Below are 15,379 nucleotides of genomic sequence, written 5' to 3'. Positions count from 1 at the left end.
TGGCATGAAAACAAGGCTCCATTCAAGTCAATGTGGCAAAAAATCATCCGCGAGCATGCGTGCTGTTGAGCGTGAGGATATGATCACTAGGGAGTGATAGTAGTTCTCCCAATCCATAATCTCATGCTCAGTAGCGTGCACAGAAATAACAAAACCAAGCGGAGATTACTGGTTTTCGGAAGCACATGTGATCAACTTATAATCTAGCCACGAAGAACATTTTAATATCAAACACCATGTATTTTCCATTCTTTATTGTTCCAAGGCATTATTACTTACAAAAGTATATTTCTTTATAAGGCTACATATGTTAATGACCTCAGATCTTTGTATTGGTGACATACAGTTCAATCAACTATGTCAAGTTTTATTGCTTTAAAAGGTTGGCATCAGGCTCTGAAAATACCTTGAGGTTAGTGATGTACATCTCACAAAAAGTGCCATAAAATATTTTTGTCTGTTTTCTAAGATAATTCCTAAATTAACGTTACAAGAAAATGAACCTCTGCTATGCTGGACTGTTCTGGTTACATGACACAATGTGTTTGCTACACTTTTATTATTGCCTTCCCAATGTTTTCTCCATTCAGCATCCCGATGAAACCTGCCGGCATGTTTTCAAATCCTTCTGTTACATGTTCACGATATTTCAGCTTGCCCTGTGTAAACAAACAGGAAGTAAACAACAATACATTTATTTTTCAGACCTTATTGTGTTCATGAAAACTTTTTTTTAATTTTTAGATCTTTGAATGCTTCCAGAAATGTGTGGATATTAGCTGTGACTTTCAAAATTAGAAGAAAATTGTAAAAAAAAAATGTATTTCAGGACTAGCGAGTAGCAAGTGAAAATGAGTTTATCAGGGCTTTTTGCATGCATGGAGGTAGAACAAATATTACAATTTAGAATTTAACGTGCGCCTGGATAGCGTGACTTCAGAGTTCTGGTTAACTGTTACATTTGAATAAAAAGTTGCACTCATAATAACACTATCTAATAAAAGGTTTTTGTATAGAAATATCTCTCTCTCTCTCTCAAAGAGAGGGGGGAGAGAGCAAAAGAAAGGGGGGGAGAGAGCAAACTAGGGGGGATAGAGAGAGCAAAAGAGAGAGGGGAGAGAGCAAAAAAGGGGGGAGAGAGACAGCAAAAGAGAGGGAGAGAAACAGCAAAAGAGAGGGAGAGAAACAGCAAAAGAGAGGGGGGAAAGAGCAAAAGAAAGTGGAGAGAGAGAGAGAAAAAGAGGGGGGATAGAGAGAGCAAAAGATGGGGGATAGAGAGAACAAAAGAGAGGGGGGATAGAGAGAGGAAAAGAGAGGGAGAGAGACAGCAAAAGAGAGGGGGTGAGAGCAAAAAAAGGGGAGAGAGAGCAGAAAGAGGGGGGTTAGAGAGAGCAAAAGAGAGGGGGAGAGAGAGAGAGCAAAAGAGAGGGAGAGAAACAGCAAAAGAGAGGGGGGAGAGATCAAAAGAAAAGGGAGAGAGAGCAAAAGAGGGGGGAGAGAGACAGCAAAACAGAGGGGCAAAGAGCAAAAGAAAGGGGGGGGAGAAAGCAAAATAGGGAGAGAGACAGCAAAACAGAGGGGGAGAGAGAGCAAAAGAGAGGAGGAGAGCGTGCAAAAGAGTGGGGGAGAGAGAGAGCAAAAGAGAGGAGGCAGAGCGATCAAAATAGAGGGGGGGGGTAGAGAGAGAGCAATGGGTGGAACTGCTGTACTACAAAAATGGCCTGTGTACAAGGGCTTTAGGACTAGTGTCTGGATAGCTTGACTTCAGAGCTCTGGTTAACTGTTACATTTGAATAAAAAGGTTGCACAAAACACATCAAAAATACATTTAAAGTAGAGTTGTGCTAATAATAACACTATCGAATAAAAATTATTTTTTAAAAAATTGCAATAAAAAGTTATAAGGGTTCAAAGATATTAGGTCTCAGGTGTTAGGAAAAAAAAGGCTGCAAAGGGCTTTAACATAGAGATCCATACATACCTGTCTAAATATGTGTGCTTCTCTGTGTATGTATATATATAAAATAAAGAAAGAGGTTTGTGGATTGGTGCAAAATCACAAAATCGTACAAATCTCAGTGGTTGTAATGTGTGAACAATTTGGTGATAATATATCCCAGATAGTATCATATAGAAATTAAAACAATTAGTATAGGTTCTAGATCTATTAAAACTACAAAACAAAAACAACAGTGGTAAACAAATTCACTAGGAATATATAAATGTCTGCACAGTTAAGATATGAATTAGTAAAGTTCATATAGAGTCCCAGCAGATAATGGTTTGTATAAAGTAGATATATTATGTAAAATCCACAGACAGTTTATAAAATGAGGAAAAAAGGAGGCAAGAGTCCTGGTCCCTTTCGGGTATCTACTTACACTCTTCTACCTCAATCGGTATGAGTTAAGGGCCGCACAGTATAGGTATAGTCTTGTAACAGACAACAGGTGTATCGTGTCTCCATATGATGTTATCAGAAGTGTCTGCAGGCTGTATATACTGCTCCTTGGTGAAGCTGTGCTATCCCGGAGAGATGGTAATGACAGGTCAAGCAAAGATTCAGCTATTGCAGCAACAGTGATTCACAGAATTCAGGCTCCAAAATCCAGCAGGCTGCAGGAAATCTCAGAAGGGAGTTGCAGTTTCCTTTGTCTCATGAAGTGTTAGTTCACAGTAAAAAATGTAGTTTAAATATCCACAGAGTAAACAGTATACTATCCGTGATATATTATCACCAAATTGTTCACACATTACAACCACTGAGATTTGTACGATTTTGTGATTTTGCGCCAATCCATAAACCTCTTTCTTTATTCTATAATTTTTCTTTATATTGTGCATCTGGATTTGAGGGGATTCAGATAACACAATGGCATCTATTTATCAAAGCGTCAACTTACCTGTATTCAACGGCACCAATACGCTCACCTAAGATCGCCTAACATCGCTGCCATGGACCTAAATACGTTCTCCAAAGTTATCAAAAAAGCTGTCAAAAAGCCGCGCACCAAGTACGGTGCGATGAGCAGAGGGATGTTGTTAACTAACAGTCATCGATCTCGCTGCTCTTCGTTTTTTTTTTACAGATTTCTTGGTACCCTGTCATTAAACACCCACACTATACTATACTGTTTACCCCCTAAACCGCCGCTCCAGGACCCCGCTGCAACTCTAATAAATATATTAACGCCTAAACCGCCACTCCTGGACCCCGCCGCAACTGAATACAATTATTAACCCCTAAACCGCCACTCCCGGACCCCGCCGCAACTAAATACAATTGTTAACCCCTAAACCGCCGCTCCCGGAGCCCACCGCCACCTACATTATACTTATTAACCCCTAATCTGCCGCCCCCTACACCGCCGCCACCTACCTACATTTATTAACCCCTAATCTGCCCCCCTACACTGCCGCCACCTACCTACATTTATTAACCCCTAGTCTGCCCCCCTACACCGCCGCCACCTACCTTCATTTATTAACCCCTAATCTGCCCCCCCTACACCGCCGCCACTATATTACATTTATTAACCACTAAAACTAAGTCTAACCCTAACCCTAACACCCACTAACTTAAATATAATTTAAATAAATGTAAATAAATATTACTATCATTAAATAAATGATTCCTATTTAAAACTAAATACTTACCTGTAAAATAAACCCAAAGCTAGCTACAATATAAATAATAGTTAAATTGTAGCTATCTTAGGGTTTATATTTATTTTACAGGCAACTTTGTATTTATTTTAACTAAGTAGAATAGTTATTAAATAGTTATTAACTATTTAATAACTTCCTAGTTAAAATAAAGACAAATATACCTGTAAAATAAAACCTAACCTAAGTTACAATTACACCTAACACTACACTATAATTAAATTAACTAAACTAAATACAATTAAATACAATTTTAAAAAAAATTATCTAAAGTTCAAAAACAAACAAACACTAACTTACAGAAAATAATAAAATAATTACAAGATTTTTAAACTAATTACACCTAATTTAATCCCCCTAACAAAATAAAAAAGCCCCCCAAAATAAAAAAATGCCTTACCCTACACTAAATTACAAATAGCCCTTAAAAGGGCCTTTTGTGGGGCATTGCCCAAAGTAATCAGCTCTTTTACCTGTGAAAAAAGAAATACAACCCCCCAACATTAAAACCCACCACCCACACAACCAACCCTACTCTAAAACCCACCCAAAAAACGTAACACTAACCCCTTGAAGATCACCCTACCTTAAGAAGTCTTCACCCAACCGGGCCGAACCAGGCATCTTCTATCTTCATCCATCCGGTGCGGAGCGACTCCATCTTAAAGACATCCGACACGGAGCATCCTCTTGGTTCAACGGCGACTGAAGAATGAAGGTTCCTTTAAGTGACGTCATCCAAGATGGCGTCCCTTCAACTCCGAATTGGCTGATAGAATTAAGGTAGGAAAAATTCTATTTGCTGATGCAATCAGCCAATAGGATTGAGCTTGCATTCTATTGGCTGATTGCAACAGCCAATAGAATGCAAGCTCAATCCTATTGGCTGATTGGATCAGCCAATAGGATTGAACTTCAATCCTATTGGCTGATTGCATCAGCCAATAGGATTTTTCCTACCTTAATTCCGATTGGCTGATAGAATTCTATCAGCCAATCAGAATTGATGGGACGCCATCTTGGATGACATCACTTAAAGGAACCTTCTTTCTTCAGTTACCGTCAAACGAAGAGGATGCTCCGAGTCGGATGTCTTGAAGATGGAGCCGCTCTGCACCGGATGGATGAAGATAGAAGATGCCGCCTGGATGAAGACTTCTGCCCGTCTGGAGAACCTCTTCTGCTCGGCTTGGATGAAGACTTCTGCCCGTCTGGAGGACCACTTCTGCCGGATTGGTTGAGGACTTCGGCCTGGTTGGGTGAAGACTTCTCAAGGTAGGGTGATCTTCAAGGGGTAAGTTTTTTTTTAAGGGGGGATTGGGTGGGTTTTAGAGTAGGGTTGGTTGTGTGGGTGGTGGGTTTTAATGTTGGGGGGGTTGTATTTTTTTTACAGGTAAAAGAGCTGATTGGTTTGGGGCAATGCCCCGCAAAAGGCCCTTTTAAGGGCTATTTGTAATTTAGTGTAGGGTAGGGCTTTTTTTTTTTTATTTTTTTTTTATTTTGTTAGGGGGATTAGATTAGGTGTAATTAGTTTAAAAATATTGTAAATATTTTATTATTTTCTGTAATTAAGTGGGGTTTTTTTTGTACTTTAGATAATTTTTTTAAATTGTATTTAGTTTAGTTAATTTATTTAATTGTAGTGTAGTGTTAGGTGTAATTGTAACTTAGGTTAGGTTTTATTTTACAGGTATATTTGTATTTATTTTAAGTAGGAAGTTATTAAATAGTTAATAACTATTTAATAACTATTGCACCTAGTTAAAATAAATACAAAGTTGCCTGTAAAATAAAAATAAACGCTAAGCTAGCTACAATGTAACTATTAGTTATATTGTAGCTAGCTTAGGGTTTATTTTACAGGTAAGTATTTATTTTTAAATAGGAATAATTTATTTAATGATAGTAATATTTATTTTTATTTGTTTTATTTTATTATTAACTTTTTATTGGGATTCATGTTTGGGGTATAGAAAACATGAATGTCAGTTCAAAATATACAACAAACAAAAGGAAATATAGTTGGTATACATCTAGCTAGTACATAGCTCAGTCGTCAGACATTTGTAAAATCAATAAACCTAATAGGTACCCCACAAACTGTATGCCTCCCACAAAGAGAACCTATAAGGCCACTCTTGGACCTCACCTAGCTGTAGAAAGATTTAACGTTAAAGAAGGCAACCAAGGACAGTAGGAGACCACTTTTGGGTCTGAAATTCTGAATATTAAGTTTCATATTGAAAGTAATATAGAGCCTGCTTATATTTCTGTAGTTTAGTATGTAAATCTCTAAAAGTATTATTGAACTCTTCCTTAAGAAATATTTTTTTTATGCTTATCTAATAAGCCAAAGGGAGTAGGGGGGAGGGGTATGCACAAATGGTGGAGATAAATGGATAATATTAAGTGGTGAGTAGGAGATAGGTTATTGTATAACTATCAGGCATAAAGTTTACTCCTCAATGATCTCATATCAGGTATATATAGGGAGTTGCTATTGACATTGGATCTAGCGTTTTCCAGAACCAAATCACCATGAGTGTGACCATATTAATGTAGGCATCTTATTAACTATCAGCTAGATTTAGAGTTTGGCGGTAGCCGTGAAAACCAGCGTTAGAGGCTCCTAACGCTGGTTTTGGGCTACCGCTGGTATTTAGAGTCAGTCAGGAAAGGGTCTAACGCTCAGTTTGCAGCCGCGACTTTTCCATACCGCAGATCCCCTAACGTCAATTGCGTATCCTATCTTTTCAATGGGATCTTTCTAAAGCCGGTATTTAGAGTCGTGGCTGAAGTGAGCGTTAGAAATCTAACGACAAAACTCCAGCCGCAGAAAAAAGTCAGGAGTTAAGAGCTTTCTGGGCTAACGCCGGTTTATAAAGCTCTTAACTACTGTGCTCTAAAGTACACTAACACCCATAAACTACCTATGTACCCCTAAACCGAGGCCCCCCCACATCGCCGCCACTCTATTAAAACATTTTAACCCCTAATATGCCGCTCCGTACACTGCCACCACCTACGTTATCCCTATGTACCCCTAATCTGCTGCCCCTAATACCGCCGACACCTACATAATATTTATTAACCCCTAATCTGCCGCCCCCAACTTCGCCGCCACCTACCTACACTTATTAACCCCTAATCTGCCGACTGGACCGCACCGCTACTATAATAAATGTATTAACCCCTAATCTGCCTCACTCCCGCCTCAATAACCCTATAATAAATAGTATTAACCCCTAATCTTCCCTCCCTAACATCCCCGACACCTAACTTCAAGCATTAACCCCTAATCTGCCGACCGGAGCTCACCGCTACTCTAATAAATTTTTTAACCCCTAAAGCTAATTCTAACCCTAACCCTAACACCACCCTAAGTTAAATATAATTTTTAGCTAACAAAATAAATTAACTCTTATTAAATAAATGATTCCTATTTAAAGCTAAATACTTACCTGTAAAATAAACCCTTATATAGCTACAATATAAATAATAATTATATTGTAGCTATTTTGGATTAATATTTATTTTACAGGCAACTTTGTATTTATTTTAACCAGGTACAATAGCTATTAAATAGTTAATAACTATTTAATAGAAACCTAGTTAAAATAATTACAAAATTACCTGTAAAATAAATCCTAACCTAAGTTACAATTAAACCTAACACTACACTATCAATAAATTAATTAAATAAAATACCTACAATTATCTACAATTAAACCTAACACTACACTATCAATACATTAATTAAATACAATACCTACAAATAAATACAATTAAATAAACTAACTAAAGTACAAAAAAATAAAAAAGAACTAAGTTACAAAAAATAAAAAAATATTTACAAACATTAGAAAAATATTACAACAATTTTAAACTAATTACACCTACTCTAAGCCCCCTAATAAAATAACAAAGACCCCCAAAATAAAAAAATGCCCTACCCTATTCTAAAATTAAAATAGAAAAGCTCTTTTACCTTACCAGCCCTGAAAAGGACCCTTTGCGGGGCATGCCCCAAAAAATTCAGCTCTTTTGCTGGTAAAAATAAACATACAATACCCCCCCAACATTACAACCCACCACCCACATACCCCTAATCTAACCCAAACCCCCCTTAAATAAACCTAACACTAAGCCCCTGAAGATCTCCCTACCTTGTCTTCACCACGCCGGGTTCACCGATCGATCCAGAAGAGCTCCTCTGATGTCTTGATCCAAGCCCAAGCGGGGGGCTGAAGATGTCTATGATCCGACTGAAGTCTTCATCCAAGCGGGAGCTGAAGAGGTCCATGATCGGGCTGAAGTCTTCTATCAAGCGGCATCTTCAATCTTCTTTCTTCCGGATCCATGTAGTTCATCCCGCCGACGTGGAACATCCATCTTCACCGACGACTTCCCGACGAATGACGGTTCCTTTAAGGGACGTCATCCAAGAATTCCGATTGGATTCTATCAGCCAATTGGAATTAAGGTAAGAAAATTCTGATTGGCTGATGGAATCAGCCAATCAGAATCAAGTTCAATCCAATTGGCTGATCCGATCAGCCAATCAAATTGAGCTCGCATTCTATTGGCTGATCAGAACAGCCAATAGAATGCAAGCTCAATCTGATTGGCTGATCGGATCAGCCAATCGGATTGAACTTGATTCTGATTGGCTGATTCAATCAGCCAATCAGAATTTGCCTACCTTAATTCCGATTGGCTGATAGAATCCAATCGGAATTCGAGGGACGCCATCTTGGATGACGTCCCTTAAAGGAACCGTCATTCATCGGGAAGTCATCGGTGAAGATGGATGTTCCACGTCGGCGGGATGAACTACATGGATCCGGAAGAAAGAAGATTGAAGATGCCGCTTGATAGAAGACTTCAGTCGGATCATGGACCTCTTCAGCTCCTGCTTGGATGAAGACTTCAGCCGGATCATGGACATCTTCAGCCCCCCCCCGCTTGGGCTTGGATCAAGACATCGGAGGCTCTTCTGGATCGATCGGTGAACCCGGCGTGGTGAAGATAAGGTAGGAAGATCTTCAGGGGCTTAGTGTTAGGTTTATTTAAGGGGGGTTTGGGTTAGATTAGGGGTATGTGGGTGGTGGGTTGTAATGTTGGGGGGGTATTGTATGTTTTTTTTTACAGGCAAAAGAGCTGAATTCTTTGGGGCATGCCCCGCAAAGGGCCCTTTTCAGGGCTGGTAAGGTAAAACAGCTTTTCTATTTTAATTTTAGAATAGGGTAGGGCATTTTTTTTATTTTGGGGGTCTTTCTTATTTTATTAGGGGGCTTAGAGTAGGTGTAATTAGTTTAACATTGTTGTAATATTTTTCTAATGTTTGTAAATATTTTTTTATTTTTTGTAACTTAGTTCTTTTTTATTTTTTTGTACTTTAGTTAGTTTATTTCATTGTATTTATTTGTAGGTATTGTATTTAATTAATTTATTGATAGGTTTAATTGTAACTTAGGCTAGGATTTATTTTATTTGTAATTTTGTAATTATTTTAACTAGGTAACTATTAAATAGTTATTAACTATTTAATAGCTATTGCACCTGGTTAAAATAAATACAAAGTTGCCTGTAAAATAAATATTAATCCTAAAATAGCTACAATATAATTATAATTTATATTGTAGCTATATTAGGGTTTATTTTACATCTGTGATTCTCTAAGGTCAGCTGCTAATGTCACAGACCAGGTGAGAGCAAGGCTATCTAGAATAGTTTTCTCAGAGGATATTGTGAGTAGTCTCCTATTCCAGGTGTTAAAAAGGTGTGATAGCATGGTAGGAACTTTAATATTTATCAGCTCCCTATAAATTGAAGATATGGTAAAGTTATGTGTTTGAAACTGCGCAATAGTGCGCGCCAAAGGTGAGGCAGTCCAAAAAGTTTCACAGTTCTGTAGGATATGGTTTATATAGTGTCGGGTTTGGAAATAAGCAAATCTGCTAGTGTATGGGATTCATTTTTTGTAGGATTTATTTTCCATGTAATTTTGTAATTATTTTAACTAGGTAACTATTAAATAGTTATTAACTATTTAATAGCTATTGTACCTGGTTAAAATAAATACAAAGTTGCCTGTAAAATAAATATTAATCCTAAAATAGCTACAATATAATTATAATTTATATTCTAGCTATATTAGGGTTTATTTTACAGGTAAGTATTTAGCTTTAAATAGGAATAATTTATTTAATAAGAGTTAATTTATTTAGTTAGATTTAAATTATATTTAACTTAGGGGGGGTGTTAGTGTTAGGGTTAGACTTAGCTTTAGGGGTTAATACATTTATTAGAGTAGCGGTGAGATCCGGTCGGCAGATTAGGGGTTAATTATTGTAGGTAGGTGGAGGCGACGTTGGGGGCAGCAGATTAGGGGTTGATAAATATAATATAGGGGTCGGCGGTGTTAGGGGCAGCAGATTAGGGGTACATAGGTATAATGTAGGTTGCGGCAGTGTACGGAGCGGCAGATTAGGGGTTAATAATAATATGCAGGGGTCAGTGATAGCGGGGGCGGCAGATTAGGTGTTAATAAATATAATATAGGGGTCTGCGGTGTTAGGGGCAGCAGATTAGGGCTACATAGGAATAACGTAGGTGGCGGCGGTGTACGGAGCGACAGATTAGGGGTTAAAAAAATATGCAGGGGTCAGCGATAGCGGGGGCGGCAGATTAGGGGTTAATAAGTGTAAGGTTAGGGGTGTTTAGACTCGGGGTACATGTTAGGGTGTTAGGTGCAGACTTAGGAAGTGTTTCCCCATAGGAAACAATGGGGCTGCGTTAGGAGCTTAACGCTGCTTTTTTGCAGGTGTTAGGTTTTTTTTCAGCTCAAACAGCCCCATTGTTTTCTATGGGGGAATCATGCACGAGCACGTTTTTGAAGCTGGCCGCGTCCTTAAGCAACGCTGGTATTTAGAGTTGCAGTGGCGGTAAATATGCTATACGCTCCCTTTTTTGGAGCCTAACGCAGCCCTTCTGTGAACTCTAAATACCAGCGGTATTTAAAAGGTGCGGGGGAAAAAAAGCATGCGTAGCTAACGCACCCCTTTGGCCGCAGAACTCTAAATCTAGCCGTATGGAAAGTAAACACCCATGGTCTTTAACCTTCTGTTAATCGTATATTTTTATAAAGATAACAGCTCTTCCCGAGCACAGATATCTGGTTATGCCATGAGTCATAACATCGTAGAGTGTATTACTTTATACCAAAAGGTATAGAACTAGAGTATGAGATACAAAATATATCATAAGGGGTAAAAATTGCCCCTTCTACAACCTTGGGTACACTCCCCATCCAAATAAATAACACAACAAACTAAGTCCTAGGTATGTAGGGGACTCTTAAAGTTAAATATGACAATACTAATCTATACATAAAGTTAAATGAAGGTTCTAGTATAGATTAAACCTCAGCTGGTCCTTTACTCCCCTCTGGTGGTGGAAGAGAAAATCCAATTTGTAACGGCAGTATAAAGTTCCTCAATACTAATGTATGAAAAAAACTTAAAATAAACCACTGATATTAGCCTAGAACTCTAATGTTTATCCTAAATTAAGGGTCACATGAAGGGTAAGAGAGTATAACTGTACATAAATACGTATCAATAAAACACTTGCAAATATAGTAAGCCAGAAACTTAGAGCTATAAACTGCATTACAGTCACTGTACATATTGTGCATTCGCGGTGAGGGAATTAACATATTCCACGGAACCTAGAATGGGTATTCCAGATCTAACTAAATTAGTTCCATATAGGCACAGTCTCGTATGAGGTGTGACATGTTATCCCACTCCAGTCCTGTTTATTGTTTGTTTGGGGTGAAGATTGTGGGGTTTTTTTGGAGTTACCTGACCCTTGTAAGGCATCCAAAGGGTTAACCTGTAAGTTTCTTGTGGGACTTGCACTCTATAGATCCAGTTGAGAGCTCCATCCCAGTCCCCTGCACTGGTGCTGAGCAATTGTCGACGAAGATTGTGCCTCAAATCACCTATCGTGGGAGTCATAGCTTCACTGCACTCCAGGAGGCCGGCAGCACCTCCCCGAGTGGAGCATGTAGGTATCTTTGCTCTGGATCCTTCCAATACTGTAGTCACTAGGAGATTTTTTGTACAGTCCCATGTCTCAGTTTTTTGGGCTGTGGGAACAACTGTCTGTGGCTCACTGAGGTCCACTGGACCTAACAGGTCGATGGCGGGACTCAGGTAAATATGGTCAGCTGTAGTGAGGCAAATTCTCTCTCTGTTGTCCCGATTTGGGTTCACAGTCAGTTCACGGAATGGTCGCCACATTGTCTGCTTCCTCCCTTCTCTGTCAATAGGCATCTGTTGTAAAGTGAGAGATGCAGTGGGCAGTTCAGGGTGTAGGTCAGGGCTTCTAGAGAACAATGAGATTAGGCTCCTCTCAAATTCACCAAAATGGCTGTGAAGCAGCCCAGACATTTCTACTTCCCATTTAGTAAGGGTGTCCATGATCTTGTGCCTAGTTGATCCGCTATAGGTTCTCTGTATTTTCGGCTGGGTTAGTGGTAACTTCTTGCAGGAGGTTGAGTTTATTGAGGACACTGAGGCAATCCGATTCCTCTGTCAGGTCTCCACGTGGGCTAAGAAATGGTCACCTCTAAGAACTGCACGGATAGGGCTCTTAGTAATATCATGCCGATCTTAAGTGATATTGTCCTGGAATACTCTGCTAGTTAGACTCCTGGGCTCGAAATGTGCTAATAGTGGTGAAATAATTAATGCTGAATGGTCACTAAACTTGACTTTAAAAAGAAAAATAGCTGGAGCTGTGGAGATATGCGACCATCCAGCTCGAGAGTTGGCTCCTCCCCCCTTATTCACATTTATTTAAATTATATTTAAGTTAGTGGGTGTTAGGGTTAGGGTTAGACTTAGTGTTATGGGTTAATACATTTAATATAGTGGCGGCGGTGTGGGGGGGCAGATTAAGGGTTAATAAATATAATGTAGGTGGCCGCGGTGTGGGGGGGCAGATTAGAGGTTAATAAATATAATGTAGGTGGCCGCGGTGTAGGGGGCAGCAGATTAGGAGTTAATAAGTATAATGTAGGTGGCGGTGGGCTCCGGGAGCGGCAGTTTAGGGGTTAATACATTTATTTAGTTACGGCGGGGGCCGGGAGCAACGGGATAGGGGTTAATAACTTTTATTTAGGTGGCGGCAGTGTAGGGGGGCAGATTAAGTGTTAATAAGTATAATGTAGGTGGTGTAGGTGGGGCAGATTAGGGGTTAATAAGTATAATGTAGGTGGCGGCAGTGTAGGGGGGCAGATTAGGGGTTAATAAGTATAATGTAGGTGGCGGCGGTGTAAGGGGGCAAATTAGCGGTTAATAAGTATAATGTAGGTGGCAGCAGTGTAGGGGATGCAGATTAGGGGTGTTTAGACTCGGGGTACATGTTAGGGTGTTAGGTGTAAACGTTCCCATAGGAATCAATGGGATATCGGGCAGCAGCAAACATAAGCTTTCGCTGCTTTCCGACTCCCATTGATTCCTATGCGTTCAGAACATCTGTAATGACGTAAGCATCGATCTGTGTCGGACTGAGTCCGGCGGATTGTATGTTACGTCACTAAATTCTACTTTTGCCGGTCTGTAGGGTTTGATAATTAAGGCGAATTAGGCTCGCCACTAATACGCTGCGGAATTCCAGCGTATTTGCGGTTGACGGCTTGATAAATAGATGCCAATAGATGGATTTTGGCAGCATATCTCTGCTTTGTAGCACTTATTTCTCAGCGCCCAGGCCACACTACTTTCTTTCTGTTCTATATATATAAATAGATGTATATTTAAAAATAAATAAATATATATATATATATATATATATATATATATATATATATATATTTATGTATTTATAAATAAATAGACCATATTATTCTATGTGAAGATTATTGGAATGTGATATATTAGCGCACTTGGTTAAATGCAACTGGGTTTTAGCACAACTTGTTGGTTGTTATTTTTTCACTTTTCGCGCTCCATTGAAATCTAAGGGGGAAGATGTTAAAGCATTTGCGATATTCTAACTTGGGCTTTTTGCTTGCATCGGCTTAGCGCGCAAGCAAAAACTTTTACTTTCTACTAGTAATATGCAACCCGATCCAACTTCTAGCAGAGTTAGCGTGCAAGAGAGTGCGATAAATAGCTGTCCACTCATAATCTAGCCCTTTGTCAGTACTTAAGCAATATTCACGTGAGAAATTCAGAATGGTTTTCCATTTTCCCCTAAATAGCAAGCAAAATTTACATCTTAAACATAAAGGTGAACTTAATCAATTTATTTGGAAGCACGTTTGACAAACATGAATCATACCTCTACAATCCATTCCAAGAGCTGTTTTAGTGCCTCTGGAAATTTTTCTTCCCAGCTCAACACTATAAATCCTTCCATGCGCAGTTGTTTAAAGAGCAAATATGGCTGTATGTATGGACCTGTGTTAAACACATCAAAGTCATCAATGCAGTACATGTACAGATTTCCGTATAAACAGGAATACCTCAGAGATATTGTGTATTTGGGTCCAGACCATCTAAATAAAGCGAACACAATTTTTTTTTTTTTTTGCCCAGTGCATATAAGAGTAATATTTACACGATACTGTAGTCTATTAAGTAGAGTGCAATTGTTTTTTATCTAAAAAAACAATGTACATACCTTCATTAAAAAAATACTTTATTGTTCAAAAATGCTAACCATGATCTGAGCCTTCAGTGAGTCATAATTTTTTTGCTGGTGATGTGTGTGTATATATATATATATGTGTGTGTGTGTGTGTACACGTGTATTTATGTGTATATGTTTGAAAAATGGTGCAGATAGTGTTGCTCGAAACAAACCTTCAATTTGTAAAAAAAGCAATATCTGCGAAGTGCAATAAAGGAAAGTGCAATAAAAGGAGAAAAAAAAGGTATGCCAACATACTGTATGTATATATATATATATATATCCTATAATATAAAAGGCCAAGTGTGTTTGTCCGAAGCTGTCATGCGCAGTAGAGACAGCACGAGGACAAACACACCTGGCCTTTGAGTCCCTACTCCCTAGCTGATCTGCAGCCAAAGTGGGAGTGACCGGGTGTGAGCTGGGGGCGTGGTCGACATAAAGGGGGCGTGGTCACACATGAATTGCCGTGGAGGGGGCATGGCCGGGCGTTAAGGGGGCATGGTCGAGCGCAGTTGCGCGATAGAGGGGAGAGAGAGGGGGGAGATAGAGAGGGAGAGAGGGGAGAGATAGAAAGAGTGAGAGAGGGGGGAGAGGGAGAGAGGGGGGAGAGAGAGAGAAAGGGGAGAGAGGGGGGAGAGAGAGAGAGAGGGGGAGAGAGAGAGCGAGGGGGAGAGAGAGAGAGGGGGGGGAGAGAGAGAGATAGGGGGAGAGAGAGAGGAGGGAGAGAGAGAGGGGGGAGAAAGAGAGAGGGGGGAGAGAGGAGGAGGGAGAAAGGGGGGAGAGAGGGGGAGAGAGAGAGAGGGGGGAGAGAGAGCAAAAGAGAGGGGGAGAGAGAGCGCAAAAGAGGGGAAGAGAGAGCGCAAAAGAGAGGGAAGAGAGAGAGGGAGAGAGGGGGGAGAGAGAGGGGAGAGAGAGAGGGAGAGAGAGAGGGAGAGAGGGGGGAGAGAGAGAGGGGAGAGAGAGAGAGGGGGGGAGAGATGGGGAGAGAGAGAGAGATAGGGGG

General features: G+C 39.7%; 1 protein-coding gene across 1 annotated transcript in view; it reads right to left on the bottom strand.

Moving 5' to 3' along the window:
• Positions 1-239: 239 nt before the first annotated feature.
• LOC128649411 (prostaglandin reductase 1-like) overlaps positions 240-15,379 on the bottom strand; it is a 166,613-nt gene continuing 151,473 nt past the window's right edge. Inside the window, exons 9-10 of the mRNA XM_053702664.1 lie at positions 14,023-14,141; positions 240-659 (exon numbers count right to left, since the gene is read on the bottom strand). Of these exons, the coding sequence (XP_053558639.1) occupies positions 549-659; positions 14,023-14,141 (230 nt within the window). The 3' untranslated portion in view covers positions 240-548. The remainder of the gene's footprint in view (positions 660-14,022; positions 14,142-15,379) is intronic.

The sequence above is a fragment of the Bombina bombina genome, chromosome 2 (genome assembly GCF_027579735.1).
Source record: "Bombina bombina isolate aBomBom1 chromosome 2, aBomBom1.pri, whole genome shotgun sequence".
In the NCBI taxonomy this organism is placed as follows: Eukaryota; Metazoa; Chordata; class Amphibia; order Anura; family Bombinatoridae; genus Bombina; species Bombina bombina.
This window is presented reverse-complemented; position numbering and strand designations above follow the sequence as displayed.